General features: G+C 44.4%; 1 protein-coding gene across 1 annotated transcript; it reads left to right on the forward strand.

The window, feature by feature from the left end:
* The first annotated feature begins 447 nt into the window (after positions 1-447).
* Positions 448-23,916, forward strand: NSFL1C (NSFL1 cofactor). Its single transcript, XM_012755141.3, has 9 exons — positions 448-595; positions 2,890-2,987; positions 9,745-9,819; positions 13,248-13,413; positions 14,098-14,190; positions 15,619-15,728; positions 16,148-16,285; positions 21,623-21,787; positions 23,511-23,916. Exons 1-9 carry the CDS (start codon positions 491-493, stop codon positions 23,671-23,673), a joined length of 1,113 nt encoding a protein of 370 aa, XP_012610595.1. The 5' UTR covers positions 448-490; the 3' UTR covers positions 23,674-23,916.
* The last annotated feature ends 631 nt before the right edge of the window (positions 23,917-24,547 follow it).

Consider the following 24,547-nt stretch of genomic DNA (forward strand, 5'->3'; position numbering starts at 1 on the left):
AGGACAGGGTTGTGAGCAGAGGAATGTTAAATTCACCGTCTGGTTGCCCCAGCCGCCCCTTTATAATGTAAGCAGCAAGAGGGCAGGGACCTTTGCTGCCATAAACACAGCCCTGGAAGAGCATCGGGCCATTGATAGCTCTCAGGAAATGTTTGAACAAGTAAGTGAATGAATGAATGAATAACTTAATGAAATGAGGTGATGAGTCAGTGAATAATTGCCACGCTGATTCCTTCAGGGATCCTTGATCCCACGTGTAATATCCGCCGCGCCTCCCATCCTCGGCTCGGCTTCCCCCAGTGCGGTTAGGCTGCGGTCTGCGCCGCGGCCGCCAGAGGGGGCGCGGAGCGGCGGGGTTTCCCGCACGGAGGGCTTTGCGTGAGGCACCGCGTGGGGCGGGGCCTGCGGGCGGGCTCTCAGCGGCTGGGCCCGATTGACCCGCCAGCCGAACGCGGCAGCCGGAGCGGTTTTGGAAGCGCACAGGGCGAAGATGGCGGCGGAGCGACAGGAGGCGCTGAGGGAGTTCGTGGCGGTGACAGACGCCGAGGAGGACCGGGCCCGCTTCTTCCTTGAGTCGGCCGGCTGGGACCTGCAGGTAGTACCGCGAGGCAGACTACATCGGGTGGACCGGGGACTGCGGAGCGCGGGCGTCCGGCGCACTAAGCCCGCGGCGGCCGAAGCGCACAGTCATCCCCGCTCGGCCGCTGCCGGACCCAGGCCTCATGGTCCTGGGTCCGCTTGTCACGCGTCGCCCGCTCGGCTGGGGAGTGGGGGAATGCGGACTAGCCCCAGCCTGCTCTGCCGTGCCTCGGTTTCTCCCTCTGTCTGGCTTGCTCACGGCGTCAGCAAGACTTTGGGCACTGCCGCAGCCGGCGTGAAGGGAGGGTATCTGGGGGCGTGGCTGCCGCGCCGAGAGTCTTCTGGAGACCCGGCTGGTCCGAATGACCAGCTCTTGGGTGAAGCAGCGCTGCAGACCAGGTTGTCAATCGTTTCCATTTCCGAAGCCCGGCAGCCAGTGGAGGGAGGAGCTGGGCCCGCGACCTGGCCCACGCCCCCTCCTATCTGATTGCTGGGGGAAACTACCACTGGTCTGGTGGCGCAAGGTTGGATGGAGCCTCTTCACCCTTCTTAGTTAATTTATCTGTAAAATGGGAGTCTCATGGAAATTACTTTCTAGTCCACTGTCATGTGCTAAATATTCACGAAATACTTTCTGGTTAATTAAGACGACTTATGTTAAGCTTCACGAGGCAGGGATTTTTGTACACTGATCAATCCCCACTGCCTGCTCTAGAACGATACCTGGCACGTAATAAGCCCTCAGTAATTAACTATAGAAAGAATTGCATAAATGTTCTTGGCCAGCCTACGTCTTAGGTTGATGATGATGATGATGACTAATATTTATTGAGTACCTACCATAAGGCAAGTGCTGTTCTAACTGCTTTACATGTTTTAGGTTATTTAACCTTAGCATTTTGCAGCCGAGATTTAGGGAGATTAAGTAACTTGTTCAAGGCGTCACTAACTGCCACGCAGAAGAGATAGGATTGAGAGCTCAGTTCTCTCTAATTCTAAGCAAACAGAACCCAAGCTTTTACCACCATCCTGGCAACACCATGAGGTAAAGACTAGCCCCATTTTATGGATGAGGGGTTGGAAGCTCAGAGGGCAAGGGATGTGCCCAAGGTCACATAGCCAGTATCTCAATTGGGATTTGAACTGGCTCTGGTGCCAAATGTAAATTGCTTCCCGGACATAAGAGAATTAGTAAAGCATCACACCTGTGCAGACAGTGTGAAGTCGCTGTGCTGGGCAGAAATAAACAGAAGAGTTTCTGCCTGAAAGACCTAAAATCACATTATTATGGTCAGCAGGTCATCTGTCCCATTCTCCTCATGGTATAGGTGGGGAAACTGAGACTCATGCATATGATGTGACTTCCCTAGCAGGGCCAGGACTTCAATGTAGGCTCCCTGAATGCCAGTTCAGTGCATGTCCTGTGACAACACACTGCCTCCCAGCCAATTTGTTATGTCCCATGGCAGCTCACTGCCTCCTGTAAGACTCATGACCTTGAGGACAGGAGCCAGGTCTATTTCATCTTTATGACCTCAGTGCTCTTTTTCATTTATTTGTGCAAAGTAAGTGGTAAATGCCTATCCATTAAGTTGGTAAGAGTTATACAGTGACAGATGTCCAGAGAACTCCCATATTCCTTCTGTAGGTATAGACCTAAGACATGAGTATTCATAAATCTTAGTAGATCATCTCATCTAGTGTGCAAGGTTGGTGGGATGGGTATCCCCATTTCACAGATTAGGACAAGACTTCAGAAAGAAAGGAAAAGTAGCAACCTGGATTGACATAGTTCCTGACTCCTGGTTATAATGGAAGAGCTTAAGAGTGAGGGCCTGAGCAGACTGCCTAGGATCGAAACTAGTTCCATGCCTTACCAACTATGTAACCTTGGACAATTTCTTTTTAACTTAGTGCTTCTGTATCAGCTATAAAGTGAAATGATAATAGTACTAATAGCATAGAGTTCTGTGAGGATTAAATGAATTAACACATGTACAATGCTCAGAACAACCTGGCACATAAATAAGTGCTCAATAAATGTGTGCTGCTTATACTAGATCATATTTCTTCATAAAATGAGAATGAGGAGTGTCTTCCATCCCAGCCTTCCTTCTGCTTCCGTTAGTGAGTAGAATTTGTTTCAGGTGATATGAAAGCTAATAGTTGGGCTTTTACTTGTTGGTGTGATTTTCTATGGCCCCTGGATATGTAAGTATGAGCCTGTCTTTATTCCTTTGTGCTCAGAGGAGATATGTGTTAAGTGAAGGCCTTTTTAAGGGTCCCAAAGGTACTACCTCTCTGTTTCAGATCGCACTAGCGAGCTTTTATGAGGACGGAGGGGACGAAGACATTGTGACCATTTCTCAGGCAACCCCCAGTTCAGTGTCCAGAGGCACAGCCCCCAGGTAAGGGCCAACTTCAATTATTGCTACATGAGTGTTTCCAGCAGTGATAAGAAGCTATTTTCTGACTTGACAAAGGGTTCAGGCCTGGGTGTGTGGACCAGGGAGTTTGAGTGAGAAAGTTAGATTGAGTGGTGGGTAGCAATTCCCTGCAAGCCTTAGTTATTTCCTGTAGATATATGCATGACTCTTACCTGAATGTAGTTTGTGGTTTAACCCTGGGGGAAACTATAGAACCTACTTTTAAGATTTTTGAGGCTCTTTTATTTATGAAATGTAAGAAGTGATTGCTCCATCTCTGCAGTATTTAAGTAGAAGTCAAAGGACTTCCTTTCAGGGGTGCTATAGATGTAAAAGAGTAAGCCAGATGACTTTAGAAAGGCTCTTTTGATATTTTAGGATGCCCATTGCCATATTAGGATGTCTTGTACAAATTAAATCTATATAGCCTACCCTTTCCCAAATTGACTAGAGAGATGTTATTAGGTGAAACAGTACCAACCTTTGTGATCCCATTGGCCTCCCTGGCTACCACAGCAGATTACTGCTGTGATCTGCAGAGTGAGACAATGCTGATCTTCCAGGAAACAGGCAGGGGCACTTCCTGCAAAGGTGTCTGACCTATGATCCCCCTCTCTGCTTTAGCCTGTTTTCTTCTACTCTCTAGTAGATGTTTTAGCCAGAAATTTTTATTTGGGTTTGAATTCAACCCCAGAGTATAGATATAATGTTTCTTTGCTATGAAGTTATAGATTATGTTTCTCTCCAAGGGCATCTGAGGTTTAAGGTACTTTTCATCCCTTTGAAGAAAGATCACTAGCCCCACATCTCATTGCTACTTTAACTTTTTTCCCTAAGTCCCATCTCCAGAGGGGAGCAGGTAGTAGGATGATCTTTCAGTTACATGCAGGTGCTAACCTGTGAGGTATCAGTAATGGCACATCAGGACGTTACTGCCTGGGACATGGTTGTTAGGGTAGGGGCTCTTCTTGCAGCTACTAGTAGAGATGGCTGATTTCCTGGGTATGAGTCTTTGACAGCCACCTCAGGGTAATATTGGGGGTTTTGCCATGTCAGAAGTACAGAATGAGAGAAGTTGAAACATAACTTCCAATGCCAACCACATGTTTACTCCTCACTTCTCCAGCAGTCTCTAAGTCCTTTCCAGGTAGTGGTTTATTAACATGGGCCCAGGAGCCTGACTACCTACATTCAAATCTCAGTTCTGATGCTTAAGAGCTTGATGACATTGGGCAGGTAACTTAACATTTCAGTCCCTCTTTTTCTTCACCTGTCTAATGGGAAGGATAGTGGTACCTACCACATGGGAGATTAAATGAGTTAATACTTACAAAGCATTTTGAACACAGTATGTGTTAGCTGCTTTCATTTTATTACTATCATTTTTAGCATCCATTTTCAATTTCCCTGTTCTGTGTACCCTTCCTATTCTTTATGTATATTTAAAAATGGGCATAAAAGTAAAAGAATCAAGGAAATAGAGTTTAACATTAAGACCAAAGTGAGTAAAAGACTGGACACACATTCAGGCCAAGAGGGGCTTGTCTTGTTGCTTTGGTTAAGCCTCAGACTGAGTACTGGGCTTACATGAAGCCAAGAAAAAGGGGTGGGAGACTGAGGCAGAAGGATTGCTTGAGGTCAGGAGTTTGAGACCAGCCTCAGCAAGAGCCAGACCCTGTCTCTACTAAAAAAATAGAAAGAAATTATCTGGCAACTAAAAATATAAGAAATTAGCTGGGCATGGTGGCACATGCCTCTAGTCCCTACTGAGGAGTGAGACAGGAGGATCACTTGAGCCCAGGAGTTTGAGGTTGCTGTATGCTAGGCTGATGCCACGGTACTCTAGACAGGGCAACAGCAAGACTCTATCTCAAAAAAAAAAAAAAAGGAAGGAAGGAAGGAAGAAAAAGGGGTGGGAGGGCACAGTTTGTTACATCATCATCCTTGTCCAGGAGAAAAACACTGACTGTGTTCTCAGGAGAAGCCAAAGTTGTGCTAGCACCTCAGAGGAGTTCTTCTGTGACCTAGCTGTCACAGGACACTTAGCCTGCTGCTGGGCTCTCCCATCCCCCACCACCATCTCAAATACCTTTCATGTGGTCACTGCTGCCTCAGAGCAACAATCAGTAAGTTTCTTCTTTGACTCCACAACAAGGGTTCTTAACATGGAGCCCCTGAACCTTAGAAGGAATCTGTGAGAAGGTCCATAAATTACCTGAAGTTACAGGCAAAAGTTTATATGTTGGCAGGTATCTTTCTGGCAAGAAAGTCCATACTTTTTATGAGCTTCTCAAAGGGCTGTGGGACATAAATATGTTAATCATTTCTATGGGAGAAAGTCAAAACTCCTCAGTAATAACAGCTGCCATTTATTGAGTACTTAATAGGTGCTGGGCACTGGGTTAAGCCTTTACATATACATCTTTTTAGTCTTTATAACAACCCTGTGGGGTAAGTACTGTTGCTATTATCTTCATTTTACAGATGAGGACACTAAAGCTTGGCATCTTTCCAAGATCACGGAGCAAGTGAAACAGGATTTAAATGAAGGGCTGTTTCTACATTCAGCATCTTAGCTCTTAGCCACAAGAATGTACTGCCTTTCCTTGTGGACATTCCAAGCCCTCCAGAGTTTGCCCTGTATCTACCTTCCTAATCTTACTCTATTTGCCTCATTTCTCAAATCCTTTGTGCCAACCAAACTGATTTCTTTGGTGTCCCAATTCTGGCTTTTTTAAATTCTGCTTTTGTTTAAGCCTCTTACTTGATTGGACGTGTCTGTTCTCTTGCCTTCTGTCTGTCCAAATCCTGTGCATCCTTTCATGTTCACCTCCATCCTGCTCCTCTGCTGAACATGTTATATTATACCCAACCCCTGGCTAGGCAGCATACCACAGTCCTTTTCCTCAGAACTCCAGTCACAGCTGTAATTCATTCACTTCTTTTCCATGTACTACTGGGTGACATTTCTCCTGTGTTGCCCTTTTTTCTTGGTATTTAACTTAATTTTTCTCCCTAAGTAAATTGTAAGTTCCTGGAAGTGGGATGGCTAGTATTTCAAGAGCACTCTCTGTCTAGCTCTGCCAGGTATTCTTTTGCTGTATCTCTCAACTGCTTCAGAAGTAGGTAGAATGCTCACCATTTCACAGGTCAGATCCTGAGTCTTAGGAAAGTTGAGTAACTTACAGCTACTGTTATGGCAGATTCAAGGCCAAGTCTGTGTAAATCCAAAGCTCCTTCTGCCTCGTGCTACCTCCATGCCCAGCGCCTCCCATCCCTGTACACAGGATCAAGCAAGAAGTTAAAGTTAGTTTGTTACTTTTATTCCCACTTTCATCTTATAAAAGTTTACTTTTTCTTTTTCTTTTTTTTTTTTTTTTTGACACAGAGTCTCATTCTGTCATCTGGGTAGAGTGCAGTGATGTCATCATATCTCATTGCAACTTCAAATTCCTGGGCTCAAGTGATCCTCTTGCCTCAGCCTCCCAAGTAGTTGGGACTACAGGCAAACACCATGACGCCTGGCCAATTTTTCTATTTTTAGTAGAGATGGAGTCTTGAACTCCTGAGCTCAACCAGTCCTTCCACCTTGGCCTCCCAGAGTGCTAGGATTATAGGCATGAGCCACCAGGCCAACCAAAAGTTGTACTTTCTTATTATAGAAAGGACCATCATTGTCTGATTCTCTAAAACTATGTTATCCAATAAGGTAGCCACTAACTACCTTAAATTAATTAGAATTGAATAAAACAAACGTTGTTATTCATTTATACTAACCACATTTCGAATGCTCAGTAGTCACACCTGGCTAATGGCTTCTCTATTGGACAGTACAGGTATAGCATTTCCATCATCATGGAGAGCTGCTGTCACAGAGCTAAGATGACCAGATTAAAAGCAGAAAATGTGATCTGACAAAAGACTTTTGTGCCATTTCATGGTGACAGGGTAACCTGGGAGATAAGAGTTTTAATACCAAACAATTGAACTTTCGGACACAATTTTGCCAATTTGTGGAGACCATAGAGCAAAGTATTCTGATATTGGTAAAGTCCTCAGAACATCCATGCCATAAGATAACTCAAAACATTACTCCAGGCCGGGCGCGGTGGTTCACTCCTGTAATCCTAGCTCTCAGGGAGACCAAGGCGGGAGGATCGCTCAAGGTCAGTAGTTCAAAACCAGCCTGAGCAAGAGCGAGACCTCATCTCTACTAAAAATAGAAAGAAATTAATTGGCCAACTAAAAATATATAGAAAAAATTAGCCGGGCATGGTGGCGAATGCCTGTAGTCCCAGCTACTCGGGAGGCTGAGGCAGGAGAATCACTTGAGCCCAGGAGTTTGAGGTTGCTGTGAGCTAGGCTGACGCCACAGCACTCTAGCCAGAAAGAGTGAGACTCTGTCTCAAAAAAATAAATAAATAAAAATAAATAAAACATTACTTGAGAGCAGTGGTTCTCAAACTTGAATGTGCACCAGAATTACATAGACACCTGCTTAAAACCAGATTGCTGGATACCCCTTGCATAGTTTCTGATTAAAGAGGATTAAGGTGAGGCCTAAGAATTTGCATTTCTCACAGGTTCACTGTGATGCTGATGCTCCTAGTCCATGACCACACTTGGAGAACCACTACTCAAGAGTAGCACTTAGGCCGGTCGCTGTGGCTCACGCCTGTAATCCTAGCTCTTGGGAGGCCGAGGCGGGCGGATTGCTCAAGGTCAGGAGTTCAAAACCAGCCTGAGCAAGAGCGAGACCCCGTCTCTACTATAAATAGAAAGAAATTAATTGGCCAACTGATATATATATAAAAAATTAGCCGGGCATGGTGGTGCATGCCTGTAGTCCCAGCTACCCGGGAGGCTGAGGCAAAAGGATCACTCGAGCCCAGGAGTTTGAGGTTGCTGTGAGCTAAGCTGACGCCACGGCACTCACTCTAGCCTAGGCAAGAAAGCGAGACTCTGTCTCAAAAAAAAAAAAAAAAAAAAAAAAAAAGAGTAGCACTTAAGTGTACCACACCATACAAAGGGCTTTACATGCCTCAGTACCCCATCTGTATGCAGAAAGCCTATAAGGTTGGTGCTATGATTGAAGACTCAGAGAATTTAAATGGCATGCCCAAGATCCCAGGGGTGGGAGGCAGAGTTGAGATTGGAATCAAGTACATGAATGCTAGAATCTGTGTCAGATACCATCAGAATCTGAGTATAAGAATTTTTGGAGAAAGAAACCCATAGCCAGCAGAAGTAGTTTGCTCAAGCAAGTGTACACATGTATATTTGAAAGTAATTAACAATGGGGAGATAAAGGATTTTTTTTTCCATAGATACTCATCCCAGCCCAGTTATTTGAAGAGACTGGGCTGCATATCTATGGAAGGTGAGAGTGAGTGGAAAAGCCTCTCAGGGCACTAATACAGATCTCATTACATGTCTCCTTTTGAACCATGTCATATTAAGCATCAAATAATGCCCAAGGAGGCTGCCATCAGCAGCTAACACAGAGGGGTCTATTTGCTATTTGCTATGTTGATTGGCTTTGTCCTCTTATTTGTAGTTGATGGAACCTCAAAGCCTCTTCTGTTCCCTGATTGTCTCCTTGAAATAAATCTTCAAGACTGAGCTGGAGTTTTCTTCCCAGTAAACAGCTCCTCCTCTCAGTTAGCTTTCATTAAACCTGTATTACCCTCTTCCCCCCATATTATAGGAAAGCTACTTTTTTCTGCTAAGAAATACAGAATTTTTTTTATCTTTATAAAACTTATATCTCATCCTTGAAAAACTAAGCTTGTTCCTTAATGAAAAAAATGACAGTGGAAGACAATGTCAGAGGAAGGAGTTAACCCTTCTCACACCCATTCTAGGTGTGCCCACCCCACACGACACTGCTTTTTTTCTAAATATTAAAAATACTTTTTCTTGACTAACCTACAGCAGAAGCAGACAGGAACTTTTTCTCCCCAGTTGCTGTCACCCAAGTATACATACCATTTCTACTTCTTGAGTATTTGTGCTTTAATGTGTTACAGTTTGTGTATTCTGCCTTCCTGTAATGCTGTACCAATCCCCTTTCCCTACCATCCCCATTACCCTTTAGCCACCTGACTGTCCACCAGTTCTTTGGCACTGGGTCCAAATGTCGCATTTTTCTGGGAAGCTTTTCTTTATGTTCCTCCATTCCCCCCTACTCTCCCCTCCAGAACAAGAGGCTCTGTGTTTACATGGCCCCATATCCTTTCCTCTGTCACTGCCCCTCTTGCACAGCATTTAGTGGATGGCTTCCTGGCCCATCTGTGCCACTAGCCATTAAGTAATTCAAGGGTCTGTGTCTGATTATCTTTAGACCTAGTATCCAATTCAGTGCCTGGCACACAGGCATTCCTTTAGTATTTAAAAGTTAAATGATGAAAGTACCTATCCAGAATTAAGTTTTTAAAGTACTGCAGACCCTGTATCCCCCCCCCCCCCCCAAAACCTCTGCCAGGACAGCTTAAATTGGATTTCATTTTGCCTCACAATAGCACTTTCTCATTTATTCTCAGTCCTGTGTAACCTTGAAGAAATAAATATGACATTATTTTACATGTAAACTAGGGGGTTACCCTTTTTCCACATATATCCTCCTCTTGCTCTACCAAAAAAAAAAAGTTAAATGTCCTCAACTCCTTTGTAGCTGATGGTAGGAGTTACCTTTCTTTAACTCTCCCTGAGATCATTTTGCTCCTTTCTGTGTCTCCAGTGATAATAGGGTGACATCCTTCAGAGACCTCATTCATGATCAAGATGAGGAGGAGGAGGAGGAGGAAGGCCAGAGGTGAGTATTTGATGGGAGGTGGGTCGTGGCACGGGGGAGCGCACACAGTCCATACGAAAGTCCACAGTAATGTGTAGTGTAAATCACCTAGAATAGGACCATGTAAACATGCTCAGTTGTTGTTAGCTGCTACTGTTGGGGGCTGGTCTAGGTAGGTTATATCCTAGGAATAGTCTCTAACTCCCTGTAGTTTAGAAGTGATCCCTGTCCCCTGTTACTATTTTTTTTCTTTTGTGACATTCTGGGTTTGTTGTTCTTTTTCTAATTATTAAAATAATGTGTATTTATTGAGGAATATTGGGGGAGGGAAGCACATTGTTAAGAAGGAAAAAAGGCTCTAACAGTCCCACTTCTGGGCATTTACCCAAAAGATTTGAAATCAGTTTGTCAAAATAATGTCTGCACTTTCATACTCATTGCAGCACTATGTACAATAGCCAAGTTTGGGTCAGCCTAAGTGTCTTATCAACAGATGAATGGATAAAGAAAATATGGTGTATACACACAATGGAATACTATTCTGCCTTTGAAAAGAAGGAAATTCTGTCATTTGCAACAATGTGGATAGACTCAGAGAACATTATACTAAGTAAAATAAGCCAGGCATAGGAAAAAAACCTCATGTTCTCGCTTACATGTAGAATCTAAAAGAATAGAATTCATAGAGGTAGAATGTGGTTACAGAGGCAGGGGGGTAAAGGTACTGGGGAGAGGATAGTCAAGGGTACAAAATCTCAGAGAGGAGGAATATGGTCTTTTATATGTGTGTGTGAGGTCTGTTGCACAGCATGATGGATATAGTTAATAAAAGAGTATGTACATTTCAAAATTGCAAAGAGTAAATTTCAAATGTTCTCTCCACAAAAAATGTGAGTATTTGAGGTGATGGCTAAGTAGCTTGATTTAATTACTCTACATGGTATTCATAAATCATAACATCACTTTGTTCCCCATAAATATACATACTTATCAATTGCCAATTTGATGATGAAAAGTTTAAAAAGGAGGAAAAAGTTCATTCATTATATCACAACCATGATGTAACTTAGGTATCAATTTTTTTGGTGTATTTCTTTCCAGCTTTTTCTTTTTAATTTAAAAAACAATACACCCTGTAATAAACAGAATAATTGTAATATAACACTCATCTACTTTCTGGTAACTGTGGTTAATATTTTAGCATATTTCCATTCAGTACTTGTTCTGTATAGAAATATGCTTTGTTTTATATTGTATTTTTACATGGTGAAGTTCAGATAATTTTGTTTCTTGCTCTTGTTGGATCAATGCTGCATCTCAAACATTTCTCCGTGTCATTAAAATTCTTTATAAGCATTTTCAGTCAGTGACTATAATAATAATCCATCATATGGGATATCCAACATTTATGTTGTTTCCAGATTCTTACTACTATAAATATCAGTACTGTGAACATCTTTGTGTATTAATTTTTGGCCACATTTTAGATTATTTTCTTAGAATAGTTTTTAGAAATGGAAATACCAAGTCAAGAGCATGAATATTTTTAAGGCTCTTGATCACAGACTCCTAGTTCTTAAGCCAAGGCTTTGAGATCCCTAAACTACTTCAGGACCAGCATTGACTATAGTCGATAGCCACAGATGAATGCACACAGCGACTTTAGCCAACAGCCGTGATAAGACTTTTCTAATTTTTCATTTATCAAAATTAAATTGTGAACATTTAAAAAGAACATAATGAAAACATATATGTATATGTTACCTATCCTGATTTACATTCCAAGTAAAGCTGCCTGTAAAGTAAAACAAGCTTTCAGTGCTTTAAAGCTTTCCTCATCACACAAGAACAAAATGGATTCGTCGTCAATGCACGGCACAAACTATCGTGCGGACTGTGAGTGCCGGCTGTGGGCAAGGCTTCGCGGCCAGTGAGCGCGGTACCAAAGTGGTTAATAAAGACTTTACAGTCCATTGAGTAGAACTTCATCTACCTGGCATGAACAAGAATGAGCTGGCTACAGCCTCATTTCATGGGCTTTGGTTCTCCATAGGATCTGCCTCGGTCTGTCAAACATTCCTGAGGAACACTGTATAATAACCATTATGGGAATGCAGTTACCTCATCATGGTCAGTCTTTGGGAAGTGAGCTGAGAAATTACATGTGTTCTATTCTCTGTTTTCATCCGTATTGTGACCTTCACACTTCCTCTGAAACTGCCTTTCAGATACACTCAGATGAAGGAATATATGTTAATTTCAGGGTTTTACAGTTCTTAAGTTGAAAGGCGGTGCCATCAAGTCTGAATGCCTAACTCCTAAATGACCACCTCCTTCTCCTACCCAGCACATCCTCCAGGCAGTGACCTTCCTTTATTTCACATCCCTATTACTTCCTTGGCCCTTTGACATTTCACACCTGAAAGGACACTGGTACTGTTGTTCTTGCCAGGGCCGAGACTAACTATAGGTTCTATAGGTTCTCAGTTTTCCCCACTCAAGAACATGCTATTGATACCTAACTGTGAATAGGAATGAAAAAGAGACAGTTGACCAGACTACATGACAATTGGTTTTCAGACCCAGGTAAAAAAAAAGTACTAACTTAATCTCAAGTGATGCCTGGCCCATTGCAAAGCCCTTTGTGGTGTCTTGGGGCTTGTGTTTGAGACTGGAGCTTCCCTGACCTCCAGTACCCTCTCTTCAGGGCCTGCAGTGTATCTCACATGAATGGCAAGGTGAGGTGAGGCGGGGGAGCTCTTGGTGCTGTATCACACCATCTTACATGTGTGCATTACTCTGTGCTTGTTCTTTTGCATACATCTGCTGATTTGAACCTCACGACCCTGACTTAAGGAGCAGGTAGGTAGGGCATGTGGTCCTTCCCTTGCATTTCAACAACAAGGAAAGTGAGTTACAGAACAGTGCATTGACTTGCCCAAGATCGCACAGTGGCAGACCCAGGCCTAGAACCATCTGCTTATACTAACCACACCACTGCCACCATTAACCCAGAGTTACTAGTTGTAGCTGCTTCTGACCATGACTGTAGTCGCTGTCTCCTGGAGAGGTGCTGGCCACCAAATGGATAATTCCCAGCTGGGACTCTCCTGAGTTGACACGCTGTTGTGCATGCCTGGAATGTCCTTCCCCAAATTATTCGCCTGGTAAACCCATCCTCAAGACTCAGCCCAGAAGATGCTCTTCTAGGAAGCTTTGGCTGTCATTCCCAGTTCAGTGTTCCCAGAAACCCTTTACTTCTATTGCTGCTCACACTGCATTGTACCTGCCTGCCTCCTTACATGTGTCCCCAACTAGCCAGTAAGTTCTCTAAAGACAGACATTGTACCCTTCGCTTCAGTGTGCCCAGCATTTAGCTCAGAACCTGTTGCATGTTCTATTCATGTTTTCTAAGTGTGTATGGTGTTAGACGTACATTTTCTATGCAGGTTTTATGCTGGGGGCTCAGAGAGAAGTGGACAGCAGATTGTTGGCCCTCCCAGGAAGAAAAGTCCCAACGAGCTGGTGGATGATCTCTTTAAAGGTGCCAAGGAGCATGGAGCTGTAGCTGTAGAGCGAGTGACCAAGAGCCCTGGAGAGACCAGTAAACCAAGAGTGAGCATAAGGGTTGTTGTCTGTGCCAATAGGACTCAAGTTCTAGAGCTGGGAAGGAGGCCTTCACCCTAGTAGTGACTGATTTTATTTTATTATTTTTTTCCATTTGCTTACTTGGCCTCCTGTACAGAACACTAGTATAGTTTCTCTTACTCTTTAAACATGAAACCAAGATTTGGGGCAAAGTTTTCAAACCTTTGACCTATGGTCTGGATCAGGTCCTACAAACATGTTTTTTTGGCCTATCCAACTTGACCTACTTGGTGTTTTGCTTTATTTTGTTTTAATTGAATTAATAGTCACCTGTTTTATATAAAATCTGGGTTCTTCTCTTCTTTGGGAAAATCATGAAGTCTCTGATATTATCCTGTACCAAATTCCTACATGGCCATGGTTAAGTTAACTAGAGCTTAGTTGAAGTTGTTCCCTTAAGCCACATACATCTCCACTCCCTACCCATGCACCTTCCAGCTTTCACACCAATCCTGGCCACTTAATGCATTTAGCATACTACCTGGCACTGAGTTTGACAACTGAGAAAGTGCGTCTAGTTGTTAACAAGCTTGAATCAGGAACTTTATCAAACTCTTTCTTCCCACTTACCTAAGATATATTCATTGTCTCTGAATAACCCCCTGACCATTGACTAAACCCCTCAAATGTTTATGAACTTGTCCTTTATAGCCATTTGCAGGAGGTGGCTACCGCCTTGGGGCAGCACCAGAGGAAGAATCTGCCTACGTGGCAGGAGAAAGGAGGCAGCATTCCGGCCAAGATGTGAGTGTGTGTCTATCATCCCACAAGGGAAACTTGCTGACTGTTTGTTCTGCCATTTTTTAGATGAGAATGGTTACATATCGTGTGTGAACTGGCAGCCTCTGAAAGAGAAGCCTATAGAGATGGTGCTTATGGGAAAATCAAAGGCAGCTCTCATCTGCCTGAGCAAGGGGTCCTGGTGAGAATGGGTGGGAGAAAGTGGTGGACAAATGAAGTTTTCTAAACATTCCATGGATCTCAGGCAGAGGGTCAGTGCATCTGGTGTTCTCTGGTGGTGTGGGGATGGCTGAAAAGCTTGGTCTTCACACCACCCGTGAAGGCCTGAAATGCAGCTTTTTTTGTTTTCCTAATTATCACCCAGTACTTGTTTTCCCTGTGCATAGGATCTCCCTTATAAGTGTAATCATGCTATATAGGCAATTTTGAATCTATTTCATATTATATTACAAACATTTTCTGGGTAGCCTTGAGACCATCAATTTTTATAATATATATTTTAAATAATTTTGGTTTTTATTTCAAGACAAAAGCAAGGACAAAATAAAAATCCTATCTACTTAAGGCAGCAGCTGCTAGTACATTGGTTTTTAGCCTTTTAAATCCTTACCTGTGAATATGTATGGGGAGTTGTTGTTAACAGAAATTGTAGGTATCATTTTTTTTTTTTTTTTTTTTTTTTTTTTTTGAGACAGAGTCTCGCTTTGTTGCCCAGGCTAGAGTGAGTGCCGTGGCGTCAGCCTAGCTCACAGCAACCTCAAACTCCTGGGCTCAAGCGATCCTCCTGCCTCAGCCTCCCGAGTAGCTGGGACTACAGGCATGCGCCACCATGCCCGGCTAATTTTTTATATATATATCAGTTGGCCAATTAATTTCTTTCTATTTATAGTAGAGACGGGGTCTCGCTCTTGCTCAGGCTGGTTTTGAACTCCTGACCTTGAGCAATCCGCCCGCCTCGGCCTCCCAAGAGCTAGGATTACAGGCGTGAGCCACAGCGCCCGGCCAGGTATCATTTTTAATGTCTGCAAAATAGTCTGTGAGTAGATTTGCCATGCTAGTTTAGTTGAACACCAGGTACATACCAGGCACACTGGTAGCACTACAGGTAAGGAAGTCACTCAGCTTTGATGAGTCATCTACTCGGAGCTACCAAGCTAGTAGTGGCAAAGTCAAGACATGAACCCAGGTTTCCTTAAAACAAAGCACATGCTCTTAACCTGTGCCATACCTCTTCGTCTTCTAGGTTAATGCTTATTTTGTTTGCTTGTTGATTGATTTCCCTTTGAATGCGTGTGTATATTTATGTGTCTGTGTGTGTTTTAGTAATACCAACACAGTAAAATAGTAAAAACCCAATAATTTGTAGGTTCAAGGTGGTGTACTTGCAAGGTTCCAGACAATGTATTAACTGCTTACCTCCTGTCATCACAGGTTCATGTAGTATTGAAGCTCTGGAAAACTGGATTCAGCCTGGACAATGGCGAACTCAGAAGCTACCAAGACCCATCCAATGCCCAGTTTCTGGAGTCTATCCGTAGAGGGTGAGCAGAAAATCCCTCCTCCAGATCCCGAATCGGTGAATGAGATAGCAGATGGGAAAGGAAGAGGCAGAATGCTTATTATTTTTTTTTTTTTTGAATGCTTATTATTTGAGAAGCAAATTTTTTGAAGCAGAGTTAAGATATATATTCATGAATCTGCTCCAAAAACCTCATGTGTCCATTTTTCCCCTTTGGGCCTGGGACAGAGCCAAGTGGCCAAATAAGAAATAGGTGTGTGCTGTGACTGAACAGGCAAGAGAGAAGGCAGAGGTGGACGGGTAGCCACTAGAGTAGCCAGCTCCCTGCAGAGGCCCATCTATTTTCACCATTGGAGCTGAGAGGTTTCATCTCCCCTCAGCCCCATCACTGTCACTTCCATCTTCTCTCTGTGGACCCCAGCATGGCCTTTTCTCCTGCAGGGAGGTGCCAGCAGAGCTACGGAGGTTAGCTCACGGTGGGCAGGTGAATTTGGATATGGAGGACCATCGGGATGAGGACTTCGTGAAGCCCAAGGGATCCTTCAAAGCCTTCACTGGCGAGGGTCAGAAACTGGGCAGGTAAGGAGCGGCACAGGTGGGAGCTGGATTATGTCAGTCATACCAACCAGACCTGGCAGACCTTGTGTATAGTTTACTTTGGTTAGGTCTTTACTGTTTACAAAGTACTTCAAATTTTACTTTTATGCAAGGAAGAATGTGGAGAACATGGGCTTAGCAGTTATTAGGCCTGAGTATATATCTTTGATTCTTTGCTTTCTAGCTGTGTGACCTTGGACTGCATAGCCTTAGTTGCCCCGACTATAAATTGGGACTAATGGCAGACACAATGGCTCACACCAATAATCCCAGCACTTTGGGAGGCCAAGGCAAGAGGATCACTTGAGTCCAGGAGTTTGAAACTAGCCTGGGCACCATAGCGAGATCCTGTATCTACAAAGAGTAAAAAAATTAGCCAGGTATGGTAGCATGCACCCATTGTCCCAGCTACTCAGGAGGCTGAGGAAGGAGGATCACTTGAGCCCAGGAATTCAAGGCTGTGATTGTGCCACTGCACTCCAGCCTGGGTGAAAGAGTGAGACCCTGTCTCTAAAAAAAATTAAAACTAAGTCAAAAAATAAATTTGCAGTCCAAATTTATTTTTATATTATAAATAATAAGAGTCCATACCTCCTAGGATTAATGTTATGAGGAATCAATGAGCTGATACACATAGAGCACTGCTCCATAGTGAGCAGTCAGTGTAAATAGAAAGTGTAACATAATTGCTGGTTTGACTAAGTAATCTAGGGTATTCAGGGACGATGTATAATATGCTTGTATGCTTAAGGCTGAAATGGGGATTCCAAGGGGGATAAGGAATTTTGTACTCTCCTAGCCAGCCAGGCCTCACAGTAAAGTAACTCAGGATCCAGGGACTCTGAAGGGCGTTGTGCCTGCTATGCAGGCTGGTGCTCCACCATTATGGCGGCTCAGCAGCTCCTATCTGTATTTCTTTGGCCTTTCCTGATATTCTGTCACTTCCTATGACTTTTCCATCTTGTATCCTCTGCCACTGCCTTGTCTTCTCACTTCTTTACACTTTGCCAACAGACATCCTCCATCTTGCATTCAAACCCTCTGATGGGATCTGATTGGTTAATAGTCACTGTTATCCCTGATAGAGTTTTTCTACCAGACCCATAGGGACAGCCCATAGGTAGGCTGCCTTATTTTAGGGCCCATTAGCTTTGGCCATGACCATGGAGTCACTTGGTCAAAGGGACTGTACACACAAGCACTCACAGCATACATAGTGACCCTCCTAGCCAATACGATCCTTATTTTGCAAAGGGAAAGCTAAGGCTCTTAAACTTTAGTGGCTTGCCCTTAGGCACATGACCAGTGTGTGGTGGAGCCAAAACTGGAACCCAGGCCTTCTGATTGGCATTCCTTCCCATACTCCTACAGCAAAACACCCTCTCTCACCTAGATCTGGCAGCTCTCAAGGTAGCTACTGCCCTTGCTCACGTCAACACCAGCCGCAGGGGTCAGAGCTTGGTCTACCAGCTGCTGTGCACTGTGAGCTTCGGACTGGCTCTATCCTGGAAACTCCTACCTCACTGTCAGCGATCGTGCCTCATCCGGAGCAGGGGTCAGAGCTCAGGACATAAGATTTATCAAGACCAGAACACTTGAAACTCAGACTTGTGGGGGGAGTGGGAGAATGGGAGAAAGGGCATTTATTGAAACCTTAAAATCTGTACCCCCATAATATGCCGACATAAAAAAAAAAAAAGAAAAAAAAAAAAAAGACCAGAACACTTATGTCAGCCGTGCTATCATTTCATTTACCCACATGGAGGCTGTGAGCTAGCCCAGGTTGGCTGCTCTCAGAATAACCTTCCCTGTCAGTTATGGTGAACTTTAAGGAGCATCTGATAATTTTTTTTCTTTTATTATTAAAGTAAAATGTGTTCATCTTTAAAAAAAAAACAAAACAAATAGAAAGTACAGATAACGAGTTAAAAACTATCCCAAACCTAATATCCAGAAGTGTCCAGTTAGTATCTGGGGAGTAGCTCCTTCTACTCTTGTTTCTTACAAGAGTAAGTAAGTTTACAAATGTGTGTGTTTGTAAACAGGCGGTTTTCTCACCTGCTCTTGTCCTAATCAGTCTAGTATAGCTGTCATTCCATATCAGTAAATGTATTTCTACATTTTTGTTTCTAATGCTTACATAATTTTCTAGCCCATGGATGTGCTATAATTTAACCAGTCCCTGCTATTAAATGTTTAGGCAGCTGCTGATGTTATGAACAATATTGTGGTTAATATCTCTGTATCTAAATCTTATAATACTCCCTAATCCTGGGCTAGAAGTAAAATTGTTGATTTGAAAGAGCTTCATATTTTTAAGATATTATAAAATTTTTACCCTTACCACTAGCTATAAGGAAGGGCTCAGAACTCAACACCATGCAGTTTGGTTTTGATTTCATAATACTAACAGGAAATGCTTCTACTGTTGGATAGTCTAACTATATTATGTGTGCCAGACCCACATCTCAAAAAATGAAAATATTTTTAAGAAAGTCTATTTTAGCAGGATGGGAATAAGTACAAGATGAGCACAAGCTGAGATAGAGCTTGATAATCAGGCATGATGTTTGTCAACAAAATAAATGTTCATTGCCAGTTTCACTTGCATTTTATTTTAGTTCTGGCTTTTTATGAAAACTGAGCTGGAAAAAAACCCCACAGTTTTATATAGCTAAGTGAAATGGGATTTTGGCTTTTCAGTCTAAATCAGGTGGACAGCTGCTTCAGTTTTTTCCATAAATGTTGCTGTTTTCCATTGTCCTGTTAGCTACCAAAATGATCAGGTGCCAAAAATTTAAGAAAATTTTTTCAGGTTTGCCTCAAAAATCAGTTAGTCTTGGTTTTCTCTCTCAATTATCTGGTGAAACACTTTAAAGTGAAAGAATAGGTTGTCTCACTTCAAAGATTTTGAGAAAATTCTTTCAGCTGTATTTAAGTTTATTTTGTTCTAGGTTTTACGTTAGTCTGGGTTGGGAGCTAATCTGAGTTTGGGAAAGACCGCATTTATTCGATTTTGAGTTGTGGACACCAGAGTGTACTTGGGGGTGGGGGTCACTGCTGCTGGAGGTGAGCTTTGGCTGCTCCCCTGCCTTGTGTAGTGGTCATTTTTGTGAAGGAGATGGATTTGTAATTGTGGCAGAGAAGTCACAAATGCCAGTTTGTTCCCACTATGAAGGCAAGGAACAGTCAGGTGATTCAGGTTCTGGATCTGAGTGAGACTTAGTTTCCCCATAACTCATTATGATGTTTGCAGGGAGAAACTAAAGAAACACCTCTTGTTATAGACATCTGCTCTGACCTTTCCTGTCTGTGGGTAAAATGCCCTCACTGCTGCAAATGGCCTGAGAGCAGTAGCCCAAGTGTTGACAGTCGCAGGAAGACCAGGCAGAAGCCAGCTCCTTTGAACATGTGTGCGTCACTGTCCCACACAGTGAATAGAGCAGTGTGGAACTCTAGATGCTATGAGTGTCTTGCTCTTGTTATTTGAAGAATCATGAGGTCCTCCTCATGAGGGAGTCCTCCTCCACTCCCCATCCTCCTTGAGAGCAGCACAGGCTGGGAGTGCCTCAGGTGACCTTCCACTTATAGCCCATGGGTAGCCAGTAGCATCTCCAAGTGATTTTGGACCAGAATTCAGGCAAATGTAAGTGGGGCAGGACTTTGAAGAATGATAGTAATTGGCTATTATCTTGTTCTGTTCATTAGTTTCACAGGTATTAGGTCAACTCTCCAGTTAAGAATAAGATATAGTAGGTCTTAGGCATTTACAGGGATAACATTTAGCGTTTCGCTATGTCCAAGCAACTCTTGAGGTCTATGGTGGTGTGATTTTATCTTTGTGTCCCAGCTCACATGTGAGTTGCACATGCTGTGAGGCTGAAGCACAGAATCAGCTCCTCTAGTAGCTAGTAAATGTGGCCAGGATTCCTGGGCTCCACTTTGTAATTCTTTAAGCCCATATTTTTCATATGCCCACAAAAGAATAAGTTCACTTTTCAGTCATTCTTGATTAATTATATGCCCCAGGGCAATATTTCACAAACTGGATTCCATGAGAACCCAGTTAACAAGTGTAACATTAAAAAGGAGCCGGACAGTGGTTAAATAAGTTTGCTTTAACTGCACATTCTCTCAAGTCCTTTGATATGCTAGTGGCCTCTGATGCTCCTGGTATAATACATGGCATTTCCTAAACCTTCTTGGAGATAACTCAAGAGACTAGGGTCCTTGGAACGCACTTTCAGTTGGATTTGCCATGAGTATCGTTTTGGGGGCTGTGAAGGGAAGGGTGAGGTATAGGAACTGATTTAATTAGAGGCTTTGAGGGGAAGTGAGCAGACTCTCATCTAATGGCCTCCATTCTCTGCAAAGGTCTAGGCCAGGTTATTTACTCAGAGAGAAGCTGACAGTGAGGTGGACAGATGGTTTAGACATGAGAAGGAGGCTCCAAACAGTTGTGGAGAACTGGGAGTTTATATGCATTTTATGTTTGTCAGCCACCCTCAGTGCTTCATGTAATTATCCCCTTTAGTCTTCACAAAAACTGAGCAAGGCCTGTGGCCTTAACCCTTATTAAAAATCTTGTTACTACTTTTGTTGAAACTAAGGGCACTTGAGTAACTTGCCCAAGGCCACACAGCTAGTGGGTAAATTCAAACCCTATTCTCAAAAATCTGAGCCCTAAGCACTGGGGCAGACACCATGTCCTGTTCATTGTATGATTGATCCCTTTGTTGTGTGGCACTTGGTTGCCTGCCACCACCACTGCATAGTTGACACATGGGTACAAGACACACTTGAGGTGCACTAGGGGATGCAGGCCTTAAAATTCCATCACAGAGAAAGTACCTGTATTGCTTCCCTTACGTCCCACCAGTCACCTGCCAGGCTGTGCCCAGACTGCCTCAGCTGCAGACTTGGAATGCACCACTCTGCCACTCCATCGAGGCTGAAACTCATCCTGGTCTCTCGGGTCCCCCAGCCTCATGACTCTGTCTCTCCTGGCCCACGCTATCCTGCTTTTCTCCCCTCAAGCCCTTGTTCAGGTGAAGACACTGAGGCGGAAGAAGGTTAAGTACCTTGCTCAAGGTTAGTGAGGGAGCTAACAATAACATACGAGTTAAGTTTCAGGGAAATTCTGAAAGTTTCAGGTAAGTTTCAGGGAAATTCTGCTGGACCTGGAAGTTCCAAGGGCAGCACTTCTGTCTGGGTCACTGTATCAGTAGCATCATGCTCAGTATAAATCCAAGAAGGGTGTCCCTTCCTGCTCAGGGGCCTTGTATCTGCTTGTGTCCTAATGTGATCCTCTCTCCTCAGCACTGCCCCCCAGGTGTTGAGCCCCAGCTCTCCAGCCCAACAGGCAGAGAACGAAGCCAAAGCCAGCTCTTCCATCATAATCAATGAGTCAGAGCCTACCACAAATATCCAAATACGGCTTGCCGACGGAGGGAGGCTGGTACAGAAATTTAACCATAGCCACAGGTACCTCATGCTTTCTGCCCTAGCTCGTTCTAGAGTGTCCCAGACTCCTGCAGATGTGTGGGGAATAGGGAGCTGTTCTTCCTAAACACCAGCTGCCCCTCCACACTTTCCCTGAAAGAGGCAGTGGGGTGGGACGGACTGCAAGTCTGAAGCCTTAGGTTCTGGGCCCCACTCTTCCCCGGTGTGGCCACCACCTCTCGCTTCCCTCCTGTGGACCTCATTCGTCATCTGTAAAATCAGGGGATTGCATTTTTTGAGGCTGTTTAGCCACGCCACTCTGTGTAAAGGAAGTGTCATGCTAAAGCCCAAGTATAGAAGAGAGAAAATTAGAGCTGACATGGTTGATGGAGGGGAGAGGAGTGCGACGCCAGCATCCCACTCACCTGCTTCCCTCACCTCCCTTCCCCTAGGTGGCCTCTGAGAACCACCAGGCCAGTAAGGTCTCTCCTAGGTCTGGCCGTTGAGAATTCTGGGAATGCCTGCTCTACTGTCTCAGACCCTCTGGGCTGGATCAGGGCAAACGCTGCCTCCCTCATTTTAAAGACGGGGAAACTGAGACACGGCAAAATCAAAAGACGAGGTGGGGAGGCTCTGGACGACTGTTGCCAATAAATACATTTGGCAATGTCTTTCTCTAGAACACAGCTGTCTAAATTTCATCTGGGCCAATAAGGCAGAACCTACATGTGGGGCCAGTGGATGATTTGACAATCCTTGAGTACTGACTGGGTTCACCTGTGGGGTAAAGGCGTGAAACAAGCCCTAGGTGTGAGCTAGGAGCGTCTGGAGGCTTGTTCAACACTTTTTCATTAGAACCCTTCATTACACTCAGGTGCTTAGTATTTAAAGGTGTGCGGCATTCCACTAATCTGAACTGTTAACCCTAGCACACTGCTGCCCAATCTCAGGGTGGGCAGCCCATGCAGAGGGCTTAGCTGGGTGAAGGGGCTTGGTTTGCTTCAAGTCTCGGGCTGTACCTTGCGCGTCCTTAGATGTCGATTTGCATAGATTTTAGGGGTTGGGGGCAGAAGGAAATTTGTTTAAGTGCTCTAGGAAAGGAGACTTTGCTTCCAGGTGATTTCATCTTCCTACAATCACCTGGTTCAGGAGACAAGCAGTGTCTGCAAAAGGGATTCCTGGCACTGAAGAGTTGTGGACCTTCACTAATTTTTTTGACAAATAGTCTGAGTGACTCCTGTGACATACAAGAGACACATTTTCTGCCCTTGCAGAATTCATGGGCTTCAGGAGACGACAGTAATCAGATCATCCCAGAAGTGTTTACTCACAACCTTGATCAGTACTGTGGGAGGAAGGTCGGGGCACAGAGGCCAGGAGCTGAGGAGGGCTGCCCTCAGGAGGTGGCATTTAAGTCAAGGCATGATCGGGATCATGAGAAGGGGAGTAGGCAGAGCCTCTGTAGAGAAGGACCAAATGTGGGAAGGGAATGTGGACTGATGAGCTTTTAAAAAGGGGGAAAGACAAGAGGAAAGAGGCCTTGGGCCCACAGTGAGGTGTTGGTGTTTATCCCAGGTAAAGCAGGAGCCATGGTGAAGGGCTTTCGGCAGGGCAGAGACGTGGGCCCACGTACTTCCAAGTAGCTTCAGCAGCTCTGTGGGAAGGAGGGGAGGGACTCGGGAGGCGTGGAGCCTTCCACAGGACAGGGGTGTGGACAGCAGAGAAGGGCAGTGCTGACTGCTCCCCATCTTCCCTACTCCCACAGGATCAGCGACATCCGACTCTTCATCGTGGATGCCCGGCCGGCCATGGCCGCCACCAGCTTTGTCCTCATGACTACCTTCCCGAACAAAGAGCTGGCTGACGAGAACCAGACCCTGAAGGAAGCTAACCTGCTCAATGCTGTCATCGTGCAGCGGTTAACATAACCACCTGGCTGGCTGCCTGGCCTCCCTCCTGTGTCTCCCACGGTCAGCGGCCATGCCCCGTGGGGATCACCCCTCCTGCCCTGTTGTGCACACCCAGCAGTCCAGTGCCACGTCTCCTCCGTAGCTCTGGGTTCTTAGATTTCGGTTGGACATTTGTTTTCTCCTTAGTTGCATTTCCTGGGTTTTTGTGACGATCAATGGACTTTAATGAAAAAAAATAAAAACAACCAAAAAAATTGAAGGAATATCTATCACCAGCATGTTGTACGGAAACTCTCCCACTGAAGCAGACTTTGGTTGCTTTAAAATCATTTATCTTGGCCTGTGGGAGGAAATTTCCTTCCATCCTCCATAAAAATCACTTGTAGTACACAACACTCATCCGCTAGTGTGTCCCACCTGCCAGCCCCAAAGACTACTGGAGGATTTCCCCCTTTATACCGAAGGAGGGGGACGTGCAGAAAGAGGCTTTGCAGCTTCATGCTCCCACAAGAATATATCACTTGCCGGAATAAAACTGGGCAGCAGCCAGAGGTCCCTGAAGTGTGAGGTCAGACCTAGATGTGCACAACCCATCCAGGTGAAAAGAAATACTACCCTGTGCTCCCTTCACTCAACTCCTGGGAAATCCAATCTCGCGAGGGCTCCACCAATTGAGATCTATTACCCTGGCCTGCGCCTGCCTTTTCCTCCCTCACTGTGTAGGCTGCTCACCTGCTGGGGTTCTCAGCTGCTCTCATGGCTGTATTTACTCCACGCGTGTGCGGAAGTCTGTAACCAGGAGGTAGGTGGGGTGTTTTTTCCACTAGGATGCTGCTCGTGCCAACCCAAATGAGTTTAGAATTAGAGTATCTTGGCCTAAAAGATAAACAGT

Source organism: Microcebus murinus, chromosome 16 (assembly GCF_040939455.1).
Source record: "Microcebus murinus isolate Inina chromosome 16, M.murinus_Inina_mat1.0, whole genome shotgun sequence".
Taxonomy (NCBI): domain Eukaryota; kingdom Metazoa; phylum Chordata; class Mammalia; order Primates; family Cheirogaleidae; genus Microcebus; species Microcebus murinus.